The 21009-nt window shown below is 50.7% G+C and overlaps 8 protein-coding genes across 8 annotated transcripts; 5 read left to right on the top strand and 3 right to left on the bottom strand.

Annotated features, from left to right (window-relative positions):
• Positions 1-56: 56 nt before the first annotated feature.
• BDV59DRAFT_199824 (Ygr210 GTPase family protein) lies at positions 57-1869 on the bottom strand (the record flags this gene model as incomplete). The annotated part of the gene is made up of 11 exons (XM_073693439.1): positions 57-83; positions 138-258; positions 308-487; positions 539-744; positions 798-1009; positions 1063-1094; positions 1148-1241; positions 1304-1572; positions 1638-1647; positions 1722-1779; positions 1834-1869. The coding sequence occupies 11 exons, from the start codon at positions 1867-1869 to the stop codon at positions 57-59; spliced, it is 1245 nt and encodes a 414-aa protein (XP_073550605.1).
• A 1005-nt stretch (positions 1870-2874) lies between these two features.
• BDV59DRAFT_199823 (ABC-2 type transporter-domain-containing protein) lies at positions 2875-7209 on the top strand (the record flags this gene model as incomplete). Its single annotated transcript, XM_073693438.1, has 1 exon — positions 2875-7209. One exon carries the CDS (start codon positions 2875-2877, stop codon positions 7207-7209), a length of 4335 nt encoding a protein of 1444 aa, XP_073550604.1.
• Positions 7210-7589: 380 nt separating this feature from the next.
• On the top strand, positions 7590-8475 carry BDV59DRAFT_173243 (uncharacterized protein). The gene is made up of 2 exons (XM_073688859.1): positions 7590-7804; positions 7880-8475. The coding sequence occupies exons 1-2, from the start codon at positions 7691-7693 to the stop codon at positions 8192-8194; spliced, it is 429 nt and encodes a 142-aa protein (XP_073550603.1). The 5' UTR covers positions 7590-7690; the 3' UTR covers positions 8195-8475.
• A 294-nt stretch (positions 8476-8769) lies between these two features.
• BDV59DRAFT_173242 (uncharacterized protein) lies at positions 8770-10036 on the top strand. The gene is made up of 2 exons (XM_073688858.1): positions 8770-9161; positions 9217-10036. The coding sequence occupies exons 1-2, from the start codon at positions 9114-9116 to the stop codon at positions 9919-9921; spliced, it is 753 nt and encodes a 250-aa protein (XP_073550602.1). The 5' UTR covers positions 8770-9113; the 3' UTR covers positions 9922-10036.
• Positions 10037-11282: 1246 nt separating this feature from the next.
• Positions 11283-12682, bottom strand: BDV59DRAFT_173241 (50S ribosomal protein L30e-like protein). The gene is made up of 2 exons (XM_073688857.1): positions 12213-12682; positions 11283-12046 (listed from the first exon to the last, which is right to left on the bottom strand). The coding sequence occupies exons 1-2, from the start codon at positions 12520-12522 to the stop codon at positions 11664-11666; spliced, it is 693 nt and encodes a 230-aa protein (XP_073550601.1). The 5' UTR covers positions 12523-12682; the 3' UTR covers positions 11283-11663.
• A 153-nt stretch (positions 12683-12835) lies between these two features.
• BDV59DRAFT_144984 (coiled-coil domain-containing protein MAD1) lies at positions 12836-15561 on the top strand. The gene is made up of 4 exons (XM_073687253.1): positions 12836-12976; positions 13044-13173; positions 13227-13378; positions 13442-15561. The coding sequence occupies exons 2-4, from the start codon at positions 13044-13046 to the stop codon at positions 15359-15361; spliced, it is 2202 nt and encodes a 733-aa protein (XP_073550600.1). The 5' UTR covers positions 12836-12976; the 3' UTR covers positions 15362-15561.
• Positions 15562-15984: 423 nt separating this feature from the next.
• On the bottom strand, positions 15985-18741 carry BDV59DRAFT_144965 (uncharacterized protein). The gene is made up of 5 exons (XM_073687252.1): positions 18028-18741; positions 17592-17974; positions 17455-17534; positions 17291-17396; positions 15985-17235 (listed from the first exon to the last, which is right to left on the bottom strand). The coding sequence occupies exons 1-5, from the start codon at positions 18530-18532 to the stop codon at positions 16111-16113; spliced, it is 2199 nt and encodes a 732-aa protein (XP_073550599.1). The 5' UTR covers positions 18533-18741; the 3' UTR covers positions 15985-16110.
• Positions 18742-19463: 722 nt separating this feature from the next.
• Positions 19464-20943, top strand: BDV59DRAFT_144939 (putative cell division protein kinase (Ctk1)). The gene is made up of 4 exons (XM_073687251.1): positions 19464-19565; positions 19622-19724; positions 19780-20817; positions 20871-20943. The coding sequence occupies exons 1-4, from the start codon at positions 19501-19503 to the stop codon at positions 20898-20900; spliced, it is 1236 nt and encodes a 411-aa protein (XP_073550598.1). The 5' UTR covers positions 19464-19500; the 3' UTR covers positions 20901-20943.
• The last annotated feature ends 66 nt before the right edge of the window (positions 20944-21009 follow it).

The following is a 21009-nucleotide window of genomic DNA, read 5'->3' as shown; positions in this document are numbered from 1 at the left end:
GCAGTTTATCATTCATAACCAGTCGCGTTAGCTGTACATAAAACGGGAGACAGGATCTACCTGCCAGGCTTGAACGTGAGAACCTAAATACTCATTAGTACCAGGGCCCAGAAATGAACTCAAATTGTCACACATACGTCGTATTTCCCTACTTCCACCACCTCGTCTTCCGACACTCGGGTGCCACCGACACCCTCGATGTAGGAGATGGGTACATCGCCCATTACCTTGCGAGCGACGTCGCCAACAGTGCTACCTCTGATTTTTGTCAGATACTGGTAATTCTCCGGGAAGAGGAAGAGCTTACTTTTTGACCAAGACGCAATCACGGAACACAGCAGTGCCGGCGCCAGAGGCGTAGGTATGGATATTCCGGACAGGGAAGACAGGCACAAGTCCCAGAAGCTCCGCGGCTCGAGAAAGACATTGGACGACACCAGTAGAACCGAAACGGTAGAGCACCATGTCTTTGAGATTCTCGACACGCCTATAACCGCGTTAGATGCTTCATGATCAATGGGGATCCGGGCCATCATACGTCTTCAATTTCTCATCCATCTCCCGCAGTCCACCTCCATCGGGTTCTCCCATATCTACGAGGTCTTCCCTTGTATCTAGGAACTCGCTGCCCTCTATGTATTTAATGTAACCCTGTTTTGCTAGTCTCCGGAGGAAAACCTCAGAGATAGCAGAGCAAAGCACTATCGTTTTGGGGTCTTGCATTTTGGCGATTTTGCTGATGTTCTGGGAAGCTTGTTAGCCGATGGAGCGATTGATGACAAGACGGAACGACTTACCTTATCGGCATCAGGATGATCGATCTTATTCAGGGCATACACAGTCGGGAATTTCTCGTCAATAAAGGCCTCCACCACTCGCTGGACAGTCTCATCGGACCAGTCCTCCAGTGGCTCTTTCAGCCCTATACGATCTAAACATCTTCCCACAGTCGCCGATGTGCTTCCGTAACCCGAGAACTGATTTTGTAAGGTTTCGACGGCCGTCGCTTCTATGGGGGTGTCAGTGCTGGTGGTATATGGGAGGCCTGTGGGGGATACTGACTGACTGCCACATGTCGTCTTTTGATCGATCCCCTACTAGAGTCAGTATTGAATCGCACTGGAACTGATTCTAGGATTGGCATTACCATTTTTGCATCAGATTGCCAAGTACCCAGCGCACAATCTCAGAATGCAGCCATTCGATATCCTGTGAAGGGTCATATCCTCTCGTTGCTTTGCCTGTGGTCATATCGTATTAGCCGACGTCTTTGGGCGTGCTCTTCTTAAGGCCGGTGCCAGACCTTCCGCGTCGGTGGTGCCGCTAACATCTACGACATGGATCAGAGCATCCGCATGGCGCAAGTCGTCCAAGAATTTATTTCCCAGTCCGCGTCCCTGATGCGCCCCTGGGACCAGACCAGCCACGTCCAGGAGTTCGATCGGAACGGATCGGCGACCTTCGACGCACCCGCCGTAGTTTGGCTTGCATTTATCCGACACGTTGAAGCGCTGGCAGGCGCATTCTATCTGAAGATACCCAATTGCGCGCTGAGGGTCAATGGTTGTGAAGCTGGATAGGAGCGATCAGAGTTGGCCTCGAGCGGACAATGGTCGAAAAGGAATCTGTAAACTTACGGGAAGTTCCCTACATAGGAAGGAATTTGGGTTAGTAAAGATCTATACTGTAATACGCCGAGGACAAGAGGAACATGAACCTACCGACTTTAGAAGAGGCATCTGTCAAACTGTTAAGCGTGGTTGACTTTCCGCTTGATGGCTAACAGTCAACCTGGTCAGCGGCGCCTCTTTCGCAGAGGGAAGAAGGACCAACCTTTCCCACCAGCCCAATCAATGGGTCCCGTGGCATAGTGACTGAATGGTTGAGAGAAGTTACAGTCTATATAAGTCACTAGAATGGAAGGAACACAGGGCGCTCCAGCGACCAGAGAAAAACCATGTGGTGGGTGGCCGCGGGGAAGTGGTCAATTTCTGCCACTAGTAATGGAAGGCGGTGTGCTCTAACCCCACACAGACATTGCTAAGAGCACAGCGACATGAAGTAGAACATGATATTAAGATGAAGATCAGATCTGTTCTTAGTAACCTGATCGCAAGCCAAAGTCACCCAGTGCAAAAAATTTGAGAGATCCAAGTCACTACACTAGTACCTAAGGTGAAGAACCTGGCGGCTTGGACTTTAATGCATGACACCAGTTCAAGGCCAAACAGCAATATAGCAAGTACCTTAATTGATCCAGAGGACTCCATAATATACCTATGTAGGTATGCTTACAGTATTATAGCGAGGTATACAGTGTATTGTAGTAGGAATCTATATAAGACCTGGACGCCTACAATTGAGCACCTTGCCAATGTTCACATTTGAGCTCTCCCTCTACATAGACGAGATACCGCGATTCTATGGAGCTTCACAGTCATTACACTACACCACAATACAATCCACCAGGTCTGGTCGACTTCAGCGCTCCCAACTATCGGGACAATGAAGGTCAGCACTCCAACCACCGATACCGATCGACCTCATCGGCCTCTTAGGGCAACTTCTAGTGGTAGTACGAAGTACCTCGATTCCCAGAAAAGCGGACAACCGGAAAGTGTCTTTCCGAAAATACAGCATAACTCATCCCAGTGTCACACGAAAATCAGGAGAGGCAGAATTACTCAATGATGACTCTATACCGTGGAGGGCCTGGTGAAGGCAGCACCGGCGTTCACATATCTCCTCATTTTCTTTGTTTGACCCCTGACTGCTCTTTCCATCATCCTCCTTTTCTCTTTCATTTGCATCTTCCCAGCTGGATTTATCTCGACGCTACTTCATTCTAGACGAACATCTTAGGGATCATCCACCATGGCGGCCGAATCCCACCCCCGAGATGATGCCTCCTCGGTGGATGGCCGTGAGATTGATCCTTCCACTTCTTCCATCGAAATGGACGATAGGGACATGGAGTCTGTGGCACGCATTGCCTCCAGCAACCACGGACGCTCCCTATCTATCTCTGCCTCCATCGACGAAAGAAACGATCCCCGGCTAGATCCTACCAATCCAGCTTTCGACCATCGACGATGGGCACAAACCGTTCTCAGGGCCCTCCATCAGTCTGGAATTACAATACAGACTCAAGGCGTGGTCTTTAGAGATTTGAACGTCTCGGGTTCAGGCTCGGCGCTGCAGATACAAGAGACCCTAGTGTCACAGTTGATAACCCCATTCCGTTGGGCCGCGAATGCCTTCTCCGGACACGGCTCTGCTCCACGAAGACAAATCCTTCACAGCTTTGATGGGTTACTGCAGAGTGGAGAGCTCCTACTTGTTCTTGGTCGTCCAGGAAGCGGGTGTTCCACGTTTCTCAAAACAATCTGCGGCCACCTAGGCGGCTTGACTCTGGAGCCCCAAAGCACAATCCATTATGAAGGAGTCTCTTTCAAAGACATGATCACGCATCTTCGAGGGGAAGTCACCTACAATAAAGAGGTTGATGAGCATTTTCCCCACCTCTCCGTGGGCCAAACCCTTACCTTCGCCGCCCATGCGAGAACCCCCCGACAGCGTATCGAAAACATGTCGCGCGAGGACTACGTCAACACAATTACCAGGGTCGTCATGTCTGTATTTGGGCTATCACACACCTACGACACGAAGGTTGGCGATAATTTCGTGCGGGGAGTGAGTGGTGGAGAGCGGAAGCGAGTCAGTATTGCCGAAATGTTTCTGTCTCGGTGTCGCATTGGGGCATGGGACAACAGCACTCGCGGGCTTGATTCAGCATCCGCGCTTAAGTTTATCAGGTCCTTACGCCTTTCGGCTGATATGTCCGAGTCGTGCCATGCCGTCGCTGCCTACCAGGCTTCTCAGTCTATGTATGACCTATTTGACAAGGTTATCGTCCTTTATGAAGGCCATGAGATCTACTTCGGCCCATGTGATCACGCTGTCTCCTTCTTCGAGGTTATGGGCTGGGAACGCCCTCACAGACAGGTCGCCGGTGACTTCCTAACATCCATCACAAATCCTGCTGAACGAAGACCCCGTCCTGGCATGGAGGGTAAGGTTCCGCGTACCCCTAAAGAGTTTGCTGCATACTGGAAACGCAGTCCGCAATACCATGATTTGCAGGAACAGATCCAGAGATATGAGCAAGAAAATCATCCAGGAAAGGAAGCGGCAAGAGAATTCAAACAGAACCATGAGCAACAGCAAGCCCGCCATACAAGACCGCGAAGCCCATATCTGCTCTCTGTTCCAATGCAAGTGCGCCTCTGTCTTGTCAGGGCTGCCCAGCGCGTACGAAATGATCTTCCAACCGCTCTGTCCCCTGTATTTGTTCAAATTATTCTGTCTTTGATTATCGGTTCTATATTCTACAATTCCCCCAACGACAGCAATGCGTTCTTCCAGAAAGGGGCCGTTATGTTCTTTGCGGTCCTGATGAACGCGCTAATAACCATCAACGAAATCATGGATCTGTATAGCCAGAGACCCATCGTGGAAAAGCACGCTAGTTATGCATTTGTCCATCCTTTCACTGAAGCTCTGGCTTGCCTCATAGTCGATCTCCCGTTCAAGCTTCTGCGAATATCCGTTTTCAGCATCGTCCTTTATTTCATGGCAAACCTCCGACGAGAACCGGCACAATTCTTTATATTCTATCTATTCCTTGTCGTCACGGTCTTAACCATGTCTGGTATTTTCCGAAGTCTGGGTGCAGCCACAAAAACAGTCGGCCAAGCCATGGCTATTGCCGGTGTGATGGTGTTGTGCATCGTGGTATACACCGGGTTCACCTTACCCCAGCCAAATATGCACCCCTGGTTCTCATGGATCCGGTGGATCAACCCAATCTTCTATTCATTTGAAGCGCTGATCAGCAACGAGTTCCATGGCCAAAATTTCGAATGTGCATCTTTGATTCCGAGCTACGGAACAGGGTCTTCCTTTATTTGCTCCGCGGTGGGGGCAGTTGCAGGACAACGGTATATCTTGGGCGATACGTTTATTGAGGCAAATTATGAATACTCGTATTCCCACATCTGGAGAAATCTTGGAATCGTTATCGCTTTTATGATTTTCTTCAATTGTCTGTATCTGATTGCTACGGAGTTGAATACAGGAAACAAATCCAAGGCAGAGGCCCTGGTCTTCCGTCCTAGCCATGTCCCGGCTTCTTTCGAAGTGAGAGACCAGGAACTTGAGGAAGGAAAGGAGCCTTTGGCAAGGCCTGAATTGCAGGACTTTACAGAAGAAATCCATCTGCCTCGGCAAAAGGACATTCTCTCCTGGAAAGCTGTCAACTATGACATCCCTGTCAAAGACGGAACCCGTCGACTTTTGGACGATGTCAATGGCTGGGTCAAGCCCGGCGAGTTGACTGCTCTGATGGGCGTTTCAGGTGCAGGGAAAACAACGCTTTTGGATGTTCTTGCTCAGAGAGTCTCTATGGGCGTGGTCACGGGAGACATTCTCGTCAACGGACGGTCTCTTGCACCTAACTTTCCGCGGAGGACTGGGTATGTGCAGCAGCAAGATCTCCATCTCGAGACTACCACTGTCAGAGAAGCACTTCAGTTTAGTGCTATGCTTCGCCAGTCACGATCTACCACCAAGAAAGAAAAATACGCATATGTCGAGGAAGTAATAAAACTTTTAGGAATGCAAGATTTTGCTGAAGCAGTGGTAGGATCCCTGGGTGAGGGTTTGAATGTGGAGCAGAGGAAATTATTGAGCATAGGTGTCGAGCTTGCCGCCAGACCAACATTGCTTGTATTCCTTGATGAACCTACCAGTGGCCTTGACTCCCAAAGTTCTTGGACAATCTGTCAAGTTCTGAGACGACTGGCGGACCATGGCCAGGCAGTCCTCGCAACCATCCACCAACCAAGCGCCTTGTTGTTCCAAACATTTGACCGCTTGTTATTTCTTGCTAAGGGCGGCAAGACTGTGTATTTTGGGAATATTGGATCACAGTCGACCACTCTCCTCGAGTATTTTGAACGTGGCGGCGCGAGACCTTGCAAAGCAGAGGAGAATCCAGCGGAATACATTCTGGAAATTGTATCTGGAGAATCTTCATCACTCGACTGGATTCAGACATGGAAAGAAAGTCCAGAACTCAAGGGTGTTCTAGAGGAGCTTGGCCGACTGCAATCTCCGGAAACTCAACCTCCCCCTGGATCCCCCACAGACGACGGCGATAGTGACTCTGAATTTGCGATGCCTCTGCATAGCCAACTCTACCATGTATTGCGTCGCGTCTTCCAGCAGTATTACCGTCAGCCGGAATACATCTACTCCAAATACATCTTGGGTATTGTGTCCGGTCTCTTCATCGGATTTTCCTTCTGGAAGTCGGATAATACCCAACAAGGATTCCAGGATGTTCTTTTCAGCATCTTTCTCCTCTGTACCATCTTCTCGACGCTTGTGAACCAGATAATGCCCAAATTTGTCGTGCAACGCTCCTTGTATGAAGTTCGAGAGCGGCCGTCAAGAGTTTACTCATGGAAAGTGTTCATATTGTCGCAGATGTTGGTTGAAGTGCCATGGCAAATTGGTTTGGGAGTGTGTTCATGGGCCTCCTTCTATTTTTCGGTGATTGGACCTGATCAAAGCTCCGAGCGGAGGGCCCTGGTCATGCTGTTCATCGTTCAGTTTTATGTGTACGCTGCCAGCATGGCTCAGTTGGTAGTATGTGCCATTGGGGAGCCCTCTCTGGCAGCCACGCTGGCGACCCTCATGTTCGGACTCTCCTTCATTTTCAACGGAGTCATGCAGCCGCCAAGCAAACTGCCACGATTTTGGATCTTCATGTATCGCGTTTCTCCGTTCACTTACTACGTGGGGGGTATTAGCGGAACTGCTCTCCATGGACGTCCAGTGCAGTGTAACGACCGAGAAATGAGCGTCTTTGATCCACCTCAGAGCCAAAGCTGCCAGGAATACCTTGAGCCTTATATTTCCAAAGTTGGTGGCCGGTTGTACAACCCTAACGCGACGATTGGCTGTGAATACTGTTCCATGACATCGGCGGATGAGTACTTGTCGCTACGCGAGATCTATTGGGGTGATCGGTGGCAAAACTATGGCATCTTCTGGTGTTACTTTGTGTTCAATATCTTCTGTGCCATTGCGTTGTACTATCTGTTCAGAGTACGGAAATGGAATGCGCAGAAGGCCAGAAAGTAGCGACGGGTGGGCATTTGGTTTGCATTGATTTTTGCTATTTTTTAATAGGATCATAGGTGATTCTTCAAGTTTTAGATATTTCGAATTATCTTGTAGGAACACATTGTTCGAACTGAATTTTCCGTATCGAAGGTATTCCCGAGTCATCCATCAGAGCTCTTCAGGGAGCCACGTGAGTCGCGACCCAGCCATCATCAAAGGACGGCCATAAACAGAGTGAGGTTGAACTTCCAACCTTCTAGAAGGTTTCGTCATATACATGTTTCGAGGGCGGGTCCCCGGCGAAAGGCGAAAAAGAACCAAGTCTGGGAGGTGCTCATGGCGTCATAGCAGTCGACGTCATCAACTCATCGCATGAACTTTTACCTGCCTGTTGTAAACTTATAATAAAGCCCAACCTTCCGCCTTGTTATCAATTCCTCATATCACTTCTACTACCTTAACGACTCCCAGTTAAACCGATACTACTACCACCTACAATATGTCCGACTCGACATTCCACACCACTACCCAAGACATTCGCAAGGCTGAATCCAAAGCCTCTAACGCACGCGGTGGAAACCCTCCAAAGGACTCCGATGTGTCTGCTATGAAGGTAAGTCGACCATAACCGAGCCTCAGCAATGCTTTCATTTCCTCAGTCCGTCATACTAATCCCGTGAAATGACAGTCCGTTCTGGGAAAGAACACCAATAAACAGGAGCAGATTGACAAGGTTCAGTCTAACCTGCCTCTACCTGAACAGCCTCCTCGCGCGAGTGACTGGAACTCCGCCGACCAGCGGACTGTCAATGTCGGTTCTGGCGGCGTAGAAGGACCTATCTCGGGCGACCGTAACACTGCCCTGAGAGAGCCGGCGACAGCCGAAAGCAGCGTCCGTCGGGATGGAGGCGAGCTGCACCAGAACACGGCCCCCATGGGCAATGTTGGGCGCCAGGCGAAGGAGAATCTGGATGGACTCCCCAAGGATGCTTTGGCACGGTAAACTGTTTCGGCGGATCCGGAACTGTCTTTACTTAATGAATGGGTGATATGACACGATATTGTACTATTAGCATTTTCAAATCTGAATCTCAATTCGGGATATTCTGAACTCGTCTAGATCATACGAGACGGACAGAGTTGCATCTGTTGTAGACCATACAAACCAGTTGCGAAGAGATATCCCCTTTCTGTGCCTGAATTAATTGGGAGGTTGCTCTCTATTGATCCTGCTTTTGCGAACTGTCCCCACTACTATCTTACAGACGGGAGCTCCTAGCTGTTGTCGAACTCGAAAATAAAATATCTCTAGGTGAACCCGGAACGGGCCGGTTTGTACTCCTTAGCATGAGAAGAAAGAATTTGCCCTGTTTATCGAATCGGATGGTGAGGAAAGTGGCGGTCGTCCATCAGCCCTTGCTGGTATAGGTGACGTCACAGCATTGGCCCATCATCCAAGTAACGCAATTCATATTTTCCATGGCTCAAAACCTCAGCAGGTAGGTGGAGAGCCTTTTAAATCAGTATCGCCGACAGTATGTGCCATTCTACGACACCGGGCACGGTAATCCCCGAATGGGGGTACAGGGCTGGAACCAGACAGTTGCGTAAATTCTGGAAAACGTGGGCCCCGTCCATCTGTATTAGCCAGTACTTAACGTAACCAAGAAGACTCGAACGTGGACTGACGTTACGGTTGCTGCTGGCTTGGTTGATGGCGTCGATGAAGCTACCGTCAGAATGACATCAAGTTCGTCAACTATCAAACAAGTTGGCGCCTGTTCTAAGGAGTTATATAGCTGACTCTCTCGCTCATCAAACGCTAGATCAATCTTCCAATCAATTCTTATTACTCAATTGAGCACAACTTCGTATCTGAATCTTGATTTTACATACTCTCTTCCATACCGGGACATACGATCATGGATCTCCAAGGAAACCCTCTCCCCCATGGTCAACGCAGCACTAAGGTAAGCTGGTGTGAAGTGCTACGGCCTGAATATTAAACTCTGACTCGGTCTATAGGTCACCAATGACCCAGAAGCCTCTCGCAACCCAATTTTCGAGTCTGCTGGCCCCGTTGCCGGTGATTCTCTTGCGGCCGAGTCTTCTATGACTGGTGGTGGTTTCTCTGAGAACCGTGGCGCTCAGCCTCTTGGAGTAACTGCTGGTCAGTCCACCTTGAACACAACAGACACCTCTGGTGCGACGAAGCTTCCTTCAGCCTCCGTCGGTACCCAGCGCGAGAACATTCACCGGCAAGAGAAGTATCCAGACGCTCTTGGCGGACAAGGCGACTACCCCGGCGCCCATCTTCCTGAGAGTGGCTACACAGGCGGTCCTACTGCCTCTAAGCAGAACATCGGTGTGGGCCAAGGCGGATACCCTGCATCTCAGAAACTCAATCAGGGCCAGGCCGCTGCCAGCGGGAGCGGCTACCAAAGCAAGTACAACGCCGGCCAGGCACCGTCCTATGTCTCAGATGTAACTGGCGACCTTGGTAGCAAGAAGCCCAAGGGGAAGAATTTGACTGAGGGCGGCTTCGATGACTCCAACAATGCTAGCTTTAACACAGATATCGGCTCCAAGAACGATCCTGGCCGTTATGCGGAGAATACCTTCCAACGGTATGAAGCCGAGAGTGGACCCGATGCTGGCGGTGGTCCGAGACAGAAGGGGGTCGATAGCGGCCACTGGTACCAGCATCTGCAGTCGGACCAGAGAGCTTAACGGGGCAAATTTGCTGCATTGAGACATTGCGGCTTGTTTGTTACTGCATGACTGTGTCTTGAAACATAATGTATTATAGATAATGGGAAGTAAAGAACTAGTTCTATGTTTTGTGCCATACCGTGCGTTGAAAAGTCACTTCTATTGCTGCATAAAAAGGCCTTCAGTTCTATCTAACCACTCTTCTCAAAAATTGTATCTAAGCATACTGGATCTTCTCGATCTTCAATATCGTCCTCATGCGCTAGGCTGATGACAACCTCTTCCAGAACGGCTTCGTCAACTAGTAGACTCCCTTCTTCCACATAGAAATACTTCTTCCAAACAAGGTTCACTCCTTCGACGATGCCTACTAATAGAGCAGCTATCCATACCATAGCGAACAACACCATTGCCGGGGCTATTAGCCTTTCCACACTAGACAATGACTGAAGCATTGAGTATGGGGATGGCGACTTGCTCGAAGACTTCTCAACTCCCCCATTGTTCAATATCTTGACGTGAGAGGTGCTAGGGGAACAGTTGACTGTTTTTGTGTTGATAAAGAAACTATGACGGCGAATGTTGCATGGTGTCTCCGAGATGACGCCTTCCGAAGGACCGCGATGAGTAGCCGATTCTAAAGCAGATATGGACTTTTGGGTTTTCTTTCTGAGTCAGTATACTTTTCGTTCGTAGGACGGAAATAACCTACTTCACTGAAGATATCCCGGTAGTTTCTAATCTCCCCGAATGAGGTGTCGGAGAGTGTGATATAGTCATAGGTTCTGGGCACCGGGAACGCGCTGGCTGCAGGTAAGACGCAGACAAATATGAGCAACCACAGATAAAATTGAGAGAGCATCGTGTCTGTTACTGCTAAAAGAACGTATAAAGCCACACGAGGCAGATGATATGGCAGGACTCTGTCCATTCTTATAGTATGGAATAGAACGGTGGAAAATTTCTGTTGACCGCCTGTCACTCCATCCTTGCATATCTATCCATCTCGAAGTCTTCTTCTTCTTCTATCAGTCGCAGATCAAATATCCCGGAGCCAATGACGACTGCTACTGGGCGAGGAGTGGGTATGATTGATCATTTTTGTCTTCAATGGTCCCTTACTTGGCGGATCCGAAGCGCCACATCTGTGCGGAGAAGTCCCCAGGCATGGCTATCGGAGTTGATAGAACATACTCAACTTGATCTATGTCGGAATCCTTTGAACGCTAGGTCGATAGGACAAGAAAGCTGGAAAAATCCGATTACTATTTCGTTAGCAATCCCTCAAGCCCTAGGATACCAAGCCGTACTCCTACCCAACTTTACCTCGATATATGCCCCCCCTTGCCTCGCGATGTTGAGGGATTAAAATGCAGTTATCGGCTGAACATATTAACTTGACTCAATCGCTGACGTGCAGTGCAATCAACCGGCGAAGTACCCTCCGCACATGTCTGTCGAGTCATACGAAGAAGCTGTGAACATGATATTGGTTTTAGATTCTCACACTTCCTGCCTTTTTCATTCATACACCAGATTGAGAACGCCAGATTTGCAACGGACATATCATAAAAGATCAACCCAATGAACACGTCCCAAAGGCCAGAACCCCCAAAGACATGCACTGCCTTGTCAGGCAAAAAGCGGAACTGTACAAGTCATACCCAAGCGACAAGACGCGAAACAGAGCCCCAGCATTAAGAAATAAGAAAGGAAACATTGAAAAGAAATGCAAAAGGAGACCACGGCGCAAGACGTTTTTAGACGTTCGCCTTCTTGGCCTCCTTCTGGGCGAGAGCAACCAGCTCGTCGTACACCTTGCTGAAGTCCTCATCATCGCCGGCTGATTCGCCCTTCTTTCCCTTCGCGGCGGACTTGGGCACGACCATCGTAACACTGGTGGGGCGTTTCGTGGCAGCGGAGTTACCGAGCTCAGCTCGAGATGTGACGAAAACGTAGGGGATGCCGTGGTCTTCGCAGAGCACGGGGATATGCGAGATAACATCCATAGGCGAGATATCGGCGGCAAGGATGACAACTCCGCTGGGGGTGGTGGGAGGAGCGTTGGGAGCGGGAACGGGGGACTTGCGAAGGGCCTTGACGACTTCCTTGACACCACGCTTGAGGCACTTGTTGACAGCGGCTGGAGTTGGATATGTCTGTTAGCGAATTGTAATCACGCAGACAGAAGAACGTGGGGTTTGCGGCCGGAGATCCAGTGATAGTGATAGGACTTCAGAACCTCAAGGCAAATCCGAGGGAGAACAGGTAGAAATAGAAGAGCGAATGAAAGTCTCTGTAGAACTTACCCTTCTTGACAGTCTTCAGAACCTTCTTAGCAGACTTGTCTTCAACCAAAGGAGCGGCAAACGGGACGACAGCGCCGACAGGACGGCCGTCAATCTCCATCACCTCAGGCTTGTCACCGTTGACAGAGACATCAGCCTGGTCAATTCCTTCCAGAACCTTGGTGGTGAGCTCCTTCTCAACAGCATCGGCTAGAACGGTCTTGTCCTTCTTTTCCTTCTTCTCCTTCTTCACCTTGTGAACACCGTCCTTCTCCGCGCGCTTTTCCTTCTTCTCGCGCTTGTCCTTCTTTTCGGTCTTGTCCTTGCCCATTTTCGACGACTGAGCTCAACTCAAACAGATCGAAATAAAGTGACGAGAAGATACCGGTACACAGCGGGCGATGAGCGTAGGGAAGAGGGAGGGAGCTGAGATATGTCGTCGAGGGTTGACCCGGTTTCTTCAACACCAAAAAGAGAAGGGGAAAAAAAAATGGCTGCAAAAATTCGGAATCTTTCAAAATTTCGGCGCTAGTCCCGTCCAGGAAGCACCAGCTGTCCGGGCGGTGAAGGCCGGATGACTCAGCGATCCGTCCCAATCGGGATACTGAATGGAAAACAAGCAGTAACGAAGGCAACCTCCAGCCGTTCTCGTCTCCCCGTCCATCAGCGAGATACTTTTCTGTCAACTGGGATCACGACAGGTGATCATTTTACAGATCGCGCCTCTTTATGGTATTCCTTGATAGTTGGCGCGCAGTCATCCATTGGCGGATGAATGGGAAAAGGTAGGCTCCCGTCGCGCGCTCCCACCAACTCCCAAACAACAACGTACAGTTGTCTGACTTGTCGCAGATGAGTTCAAGCAGGAATTCGCACCGCTCATGGGGATCTCCCCGTACTCCGTCGTCCCCTTTGTCTATTCCTCCCGCTCCGAGTGTTCTGCGACAATCCCTCCGGCCATGCCAGCCTCCACCAAAGCACGGTGAGTCCGTATTGGTTCCATCTTCTCCCCTTGGTGTTAACGCTCCTTTATAGATACGGAGAAAGAGGAACTTCGTGTGCAAGTCAGCACCCTGAAGTATGAGCTGGAGAACTTTAAACAGGAGCGGGATTTGATGGTGTTGCGCCATGACAAGGAGGTTCGAGATCTCCAGTTAAAAGCTGATGCGGACTTCAGAAAGGCTCAGGTTTGTTTTCCACGATGCCAAATGTGACGTCTTACAGGATAGCTGACCATTTCCTTTGCCTAGGCGGCAGAATCCGCGGGCAATCGTGCCAACATCAAGAGCGAAGAGCTTGCAAGAGAGCTGAAGGAAGCACAGGAACTGGCATTGGAGGAAAAAGTCGGCCTCGAACGGAAGATCAGAACCATACAGGATCAGAATCAGAGTCTACAAGAGGATATCGACGATGCCAAGGCGCAGCTGCTGGACAAAGAACGACAATATAAATACCAGATCAATGAGTTGGAGACCATCCGCACATCTCTCCAGAGGACGCTGGACGAGTTACAGAACGACTTACAAACTACGAGGAATGATGTTATGGCTACCCAGGAAAAATTGAGTGAAAGGGAAGCCGAGGTTGCGCACCTGGAAACCGAGAATATCCGTCTCAAATCTGATGGAAGTGATGCGGAATCCATCGCTGTCCTTAAAAGGGAACTGTCGGAGCAAGTGAGCCACATACGCACTCTGGAATCCACAAACAGAGAATATGGCGCCGAACTGCGGCATCTACGCAAGGTGCAGAAGAATGTCGAAGTGGTGGAAGAACAGAAGAAGTCGCTAGAAAACCAACTACAACTGATGAAGGCTGTGGAGGCGGAATTGGGCACCGCCCAAATCCAGAAGCAAATGTTGGAAGATGAACGCAGTTCTTGGACCAGCCTCCTGCAGGACAATGATCAGCCGCCAGAGTTTGACTCCCCAGAAGCAGTTGTGAAAGCACTTCTGCAGGAACGGATCGAGAAGGCCACTCTCGTCGATCGCCTGGGAAGCGTGGAGGCGCAATTTTTGGAGAAGGACGAACTGATCAAGAGCCTCGAGGATGAAAAGGCCAAGTTGCGACAAGAGATCGATAACCTTCGCAGTACTGCGGCTGCGGCTGGAAATGCGATGGCCGAGAGTCGAGTGAAGGCAAGACTGGAACGCCAGCGAGCACTCGCTGTCAAAGAAGTTGAATACCTCCGTGCACAGTTGAAAACGTTTGACACTGAAGAGATGACCATGAACGAGGGCCAGAGCCAATTTGACCAGCAAAAATCCGAGCAGATCGCTGGTCTGGAAAAGATTATTGACGAATACAGAGCTGAACTCCAAAAAACTCACGAAGAGCTTTCCAAGCGTGAACCTACGCAGCAAGAAGATACTCTGCCGCGGGGCATTAAGCGTCCTTTGTCTCCCGCAGAGAGTGATGCGGAAAACGAGCGTCTTTCCGTACTAACTCGCAAAAACCGAACCCTGCAGGAATCATTATCTAAAAATGAGCAAGCCATGACTCTTCTCCGTCGCGAACTTGAAGCTACCAAATCACAGCTCAAGTCCCTCAAGGCTAAGTCACGCACACGAGTTCTAGAGCTTCGTGATAACCCCACCGCGCAATCGGAGAGCCTCAAGATGTCCACCATTACAACACTTAAGGCGGAAAATAGAGATCTTCTTTCGCAGCTACGCGGCAACCACCAAGACATCAAGGTTGTCCCTGTTAGCACATTGGAAAGCATGAAGCTAGAAATCCAAGATATGGAGCGGGTTGTGGCGGATAAGGAAAAGCGCATGCGCCGGCTTAAAGAAATCTGGACCGCCAAATCGTCCGAGTTCCGCGAAGCAGTCGCCTCTCTACTCGGTTATAAATTGGACTTCCTTCCTAATGGACGAGTACGTGTCACGTCGATGTTCCACCTCTCGCCGGCCTATCGACATGGTGACCCTGGTGCATCGTCAGACTCAAGCGGTCCCGGCAGCATGGGTAACGGTGAAGAGAGTTCCATTATCTTCGACGGCGAGAATGGCACGATGAAGATTTCTGGTGGCCCGAACAGCCTCTTTGCGATGGAAATCAAACACCTCATCAAATTCTGGGTTGAGGAGCGGAAGGACATTCCCTGCTTTTTGGCGGCAATGACGCTAGACTTCTATGATAAGACGACAAGAGCCGCTCGGATGTGAGGAAATTTGTTCTTTATTTCTTGGATCCATGCGCTCCCAGGCACGCATATACTGCCATGCTTTCTTTTTATCTATTGGTTCAGCTGTACGATTCCCCGGCGCAGCTACTGGTGTGCCATGTTTCTTTTTCATCATTGTATACTATTGGCAAGTCATTACATCACAAAGCTATTTTATACATAGTCAACAGGCAGTTTATGGTTCTGGAAGCTCGTACAGACAGACTTTGGTTTAGGACTAGTTTAGGATGCATTATCCATTCTGGCAAGACCTATGCACGGAAGGCTTGGCGCTTAACGCTGCTCTGTAAAATATCACGTCTAGATGAGCGGTGGCAGCCATTTCTCCATATTCACAATGGCCTACAAGGCTATAACATACGTGGCAATTTTATTTACAGGTGCATTAACGTACCTTCACTCCAGGACGCTTGTCAAGGTAGGTATGAAGGACTTGAACAAAGTGCTATGTGGTAAAGGGGGAAATAATAGGGACTGACAGGCAGGGGATAGACAGTGAACAGATACACAGAGGGAGATCAACATAGGACAAACTAAAACAAGATGTACTTATTATCAACCAAGATCAGATACAGACGAGAACCACAGGGGGAATCATGTACTGAGATTTGGGGAAGTGAGCTTTTGAATATACTTGAGAACTTCACTCAGGAAATGCACAAAGCATATCTTCCGGACGAAAAGCGGGAGGCCAGAACCCTCAGCCGAGGTCGTAGTCCGATATTTAGCCTAGGTTGACACGTACTTGCCTCCGACGAGCTTACGCACAGTCGGAACCTCGTTCCATGCCAATGATGGTTGCGAACTAGACGCACCAGGGCCGTCATCGGCAAAAGGATCGTACCCTTTCTGCGCAGAGTCCGCGGCGGCACTGATACCTAGTCGGGAGCCAGCGTCTGACGAGCGAACTTCAAACTTCGCTTCAACCTTTCCTTTCCGTGGCCAGCTGTTTAAGGTGGAAAACCGAACAAGGAACTTTCCATCGGATCCAGCCTTGATTTCAAGTTCGGGGAGCTTCCAAGTGACGGCTGACTGTTTGCGACGGAAAGAGGCTCCGGTGTTCGGGTACATCACTGCGTTTGTGGCATGGGCCACCTGGCGGCCTTCCTCAGGGGTCGTGTCCAGGTTGACTGTCAATACCAGGTTCCGGAGAGTGACCGACTCCCTCGAAGCGAACGACGGATTCAACGAGTAGAAAATGATCGCACTAGCTTGATGTTCTTCGAGGTTCCAAGCAGGTTTGAATATAACGGGACAATATGCGGAAGTATCGGACGGGTCAATGTGAAGCTGGTACTTGAACGCGACTGTGGGCGAGGGACGTGCAATGCTAGATAGCTGGATGCTATACTGGCCTCTCTTGTCCTCATCCTCTTTCTCCTCGTTCACGAAGTGAGGATTGGCGGCAACTTTCTCAAGCACCTGGAAGTTATCCAGCTGTACTCGCGCGTTTTCTGATGGAGTCCCATTATATGCCAGTGCAAGCTCCCCAACGACGAATGACTTTGTCACTTCGCCTTCGGTGAACCACGCATTTACGGTCTCGATGATTGATGCGTTCAAGCCAGGCTCATGTAGATCAGGGTGTGTCACCGGGCCTGCCATGCTATGCAGTGTGTGAGACGAACGGACAGACGTCGTATCGGAAAGAGTATGTTCATCTGTGGCGGTACTCGGCGATGTGACATGTTTCGGTACAGCTGGCGACGTGGGCATAGGGACTTCCGAGCTTGGAGGGGCAATAGAGGCCTCGTTGCCCATGGGTGGGGGGTTAGGAATAAAGACGGTGTTGCGGACGTCGCGACGGCCACGCAAGGTTCCGACATTTCGTCGAATGCCGCTTTGTTGAGCTTGCTGTATGGAGCGTCAGTGAAGCACTGGGGCAGTAGATGTTTCTAGGCACACGTACCATTCTCAACTGATTAGCCATGTCGTCCATTGCTTGCTTAGCTTGGCTTTCGTCTTCGAAGATTGGTTGATCCCGGATTGTCAGGTTAATGCCAGGCTCCTCCAGGCTATCGTGAAGATAAAAATTAGTCTATAAGCGGGGCTTGTCCTATATGGAGGGCTTACCCGGCGGCTTCTCTTTGGGCTCGAGTGATCTCATCCATGGTTTGAGGTCGTTCAGAGTACCCTTCAGAGTCCACATGTGTCTACCACATAGTTAGTCAACTGATTTGCAGCCACATTTTTCTTCGGTCTTTCCCTACCTCGTTTACCACTGTGGTAGCTACGCCTGTCCCAGTAGAAGGCACCTCTTGCGATGCAGTTCCATTGGTGGCCACCGGGGCTGGTTGGGAGACGCCATTTGAGGCAGTACCAAGGCCTTCCCGCTCGTGTGACTCGCTCGGTTGACGCATTGATTCACCGTGACTTTCTTGCGCGGTCAGAGCGGTGCCTGGTCGGTCTGTTCCAGACGAGGATTCTGGGATCGGCGCCTCGCGAGACTCTCCTCTTTTGAAAGAAGCGAAGGGACTGCGATGCTTCTTTTCACCGAGACCAGACGGATTCACTACGCTCTTTCTCCGGTTCATCACCGTGCCCAGTCGCTTAAGCCCACCAAGCGGTGTGTGACGCGGCTCAGGAGCAGGGGCTGCGAACAGTCAGAACGTGTTACTCTTCTCAGGCAGAAAGCTGGTTACTTACCTGGCGGAACAGGCGACCGCACACGACCAGACGTTTCGGAGCGCTGGCTGGCAGAGTCGTCCTGGATAGGGGGCGGGGGAGCGAGGGGAGCAAGAGTGGCAGCCGGCGGAGGCGAGCTCTGCGACTCCCGCGGAACCACAGGTCTCCCTCCATTGACCTTTGCGGCAAAGGTCTTGATCTCGTCTGCAGTCTCGACATTGAGAAGGACATTGAGGCAGTTTTCTGCGGCTTGCCGACAACGCTCGACCTGATCGGTCTCATGGGTCTCAAGTTGAGTGAGGACGTCGCGGAGATGGTTGAGACGGGTCTCATCGGCGGCCTGAAGCTGCTCGAAGACAAACGGCGCCCGCGAATCCCACTGTTGCTTGATTTCTTCCGAGGCGGCGACGGCACTGGCAAGTTTGTCTGCACCCTTCGGGCCCTTTTCCCTGGCCTTATCCACCTTCTTTTGAGAAGCTTCGAGGCTCTTCGCCAGGCCAGCGAGATCACTCTGGACTCCGGGCATCGACGCCAATTCACGGTTCTTATTGTTGTAGTCTCTCAGGGGACGCTCCACATCCTCGTCGATCTTCTGCGCGAAGGTCTCGTGCGACGCGGCGACGATCTCGGCGGCGTTGATAATGCGTTGCCATGGGATCTGGAAGATGCTGTTGTTGCCATTGGTGGACCATATCAGTGCTGTGGTCGAAGATGAAAGCTGGTTTTAAGAGGGAATCTGCATTCTCACCCTAGCGCGGCTCCGTTATCCAATTGAGGGCGTGTCGCAAGCTTCCGCAGTCCTTGGGCATAGGTCTCTTCGACTCGACGACGTTCCTGTCGCAAGGGAAGGAGGAATCAGCTCTATATAGTCCCAGGCACTATCGTGAAAGAATGTTGGAAGGTACCTGAAGCCAATCCGCGATGTCCGCATGGACTTTGTTGATCAGGCGAATGCGATCGTTCAGGACGCCGGTTGCTTGGCTGGGCTGCAAAGAGGCCTAATTGGATCACATAAGATGTTAGGTTGCACGACATATAACCCCGGTTGAGCAACACAAAGAAACCGAATAGGGAGGAAAGACGGGGACTGTGGGAGCGTACCAGCAGTGCTGGATACTCCTGCCGGGAGAGTTCCATCTCGAATACACCATAGATCCCCGTTCACAGACAGGAGGCGGTGCGCATAATAGGAAGAAAGCGGCGGGAAGGAGATAGGTAGGATATCCCCGGGAGCGACGAACGAACACGAAGGAGAAGAAAGCCGCAGCGGAGCAGTAGGCGGCGAGAGTCGGACGGTACGGGGGGAGAAAGCGAGGTTGAGATGGAGATTGGGAGGATTGAGCGGATGGATGACGATGACGGGTGGTTGCACTGCCGGCGGTGCCGAATCCGGCTTAGTGGCTGCTGTCACATGCCCCATGCTTTTGAACAACTACGATCGAATCGGGCAAGGGACTATACATTCCACCTCGTCCCGTCCCAACCCAAATAACCATGGCGTCGCCGGGGTGGAAGAAGGATTTGGGTTTTTCGGACAGGCTGGTCACCATTCAATCCCTGTGCGTCGTCGTCAGCTCGCGATTCTTAACCTGTACTCACGATCTCGTCCCTGCAGGACCACCGCCTACCAGAGGGCTTCATCATCGGCTGCCTTCAGTGAAGCGCAATCGCAAGCCAAGAGATATGAAAGTGAGGCCTACAATCAGGCTAACTCTAGGGTATGTGCAACGTCCGTCACTTTCAAAACTCTCCATCACTAACCAACTACACCAGAAAGAATATGATGAACTCTGCCAGAATGCCATTGACGCGGCAGAAGCTACACATTCTGAGGCCCCCATTATCAGCAGCCCCGAACAGGTGCATGATGACTTCAACCCAGAGAAATGGGGCTCTGGCGAGAAAATTGGCCCCTATCGGTCCTGTTTGCCTCATTTCGAGGGCATTCATTCCAGCATTTACAAATCCCAAAGCGACGACGGCACCCTGATCGCTGTCAAAGTCACGGTACCCCATCTTCTCACAGCACCACATGACGCAAAGGTTGAAGTACGCCTTCTGCGAGAGGCCGCTAGCCCCCACGTCGTACCCTTGTTGGATGCTCTGAACATTGACGGAGGGAGACTTATCCTCGTGTTCCCATTCCTAAGATATGACTTTGAGCATTTGTTGCGCCGGGACATGTTGACCGCAGCGCAGACCAAGTCTCACCTACGTGATATGTTCCATGCTCTACAGCATTTGCATGAACTGGGAATCATTCATCGGGACATCAAACCTTCGAATATCCTGATGAATTCGCCCGACGGTCCAGCATATCTAGCCGATTTTGGAATTGCTTGGAAGGAAGGATATAACGCGTCTGAGCCGGCTGCCGAGAAGATTACCGACGTAGGCACTACCTGCTATCGGCCCCCAGAGATCCTGTTTGGATACCGGGGCTATAACGTGGCTCTCGATCTGTGGGCGGCGGGCTGTGTCGTTGCCGAAGCCGTGGGCGTCGGACACAAGCAACTCTTTGACTCGGGTCCGGTCGGGAGCGATTTATCCTTGATCCATTCCATATTTGTGACTTTGGGTACACCGGACGCGGAGACCTGGCCTGTACGTGTCCCTTTCTTACCCGTGGTTTCTTTGTTTAACCGGGTGGTACAGGAGACGAGGAAGCTTCCAGATTGGAAGAAGGTTGAATTCCTCCGATACGCGGCCAAGCCGTGGGAAGAGATCCTCAAAGGAGCCTCTTCCCGGGGACGTGATTTGGTGAGCAAGTTGGTGCGATACGAAAGTAGCGAGCGCATGTGTGCCGCAGAGGTATGCCGACGACCGCGTCGCCCGAGCTGCAAGCTTCGCTAACGTCGTATTAGGCGCTAAAGCATCCATATTTCAGTTCGTAATGGGAAGTCACATAGACACTTTATGAAAAAACTCAGCAAAGTATACATGGATGGAACCAGGCAGCCACCGGGACGCTGGGAAGTGTTAATATATGCTGGTATGAAACAG

Source organism: Aspergillus ambiguus (assembly GCF_047715705.1).
Source record: "Aspergillus ambiguus strain CBS 117.58 unplaced genomic scaffold BDV59scaffold_6, whole genome shotgun sequence".
Taxonomy (NCBI): domain Eukaryota; kingdom Fungi; phylum Ascomycota; class Eurotiomycetes; order Eurotiales; family Aspergillaceae; genus Aspergillus; species Aspergillus ambiguus.
The sequence above is the reverse complement of the archived record's forward strand: the minus strand, read 5'-3'. Positions and strand labels throughout refer to the sequence as shown.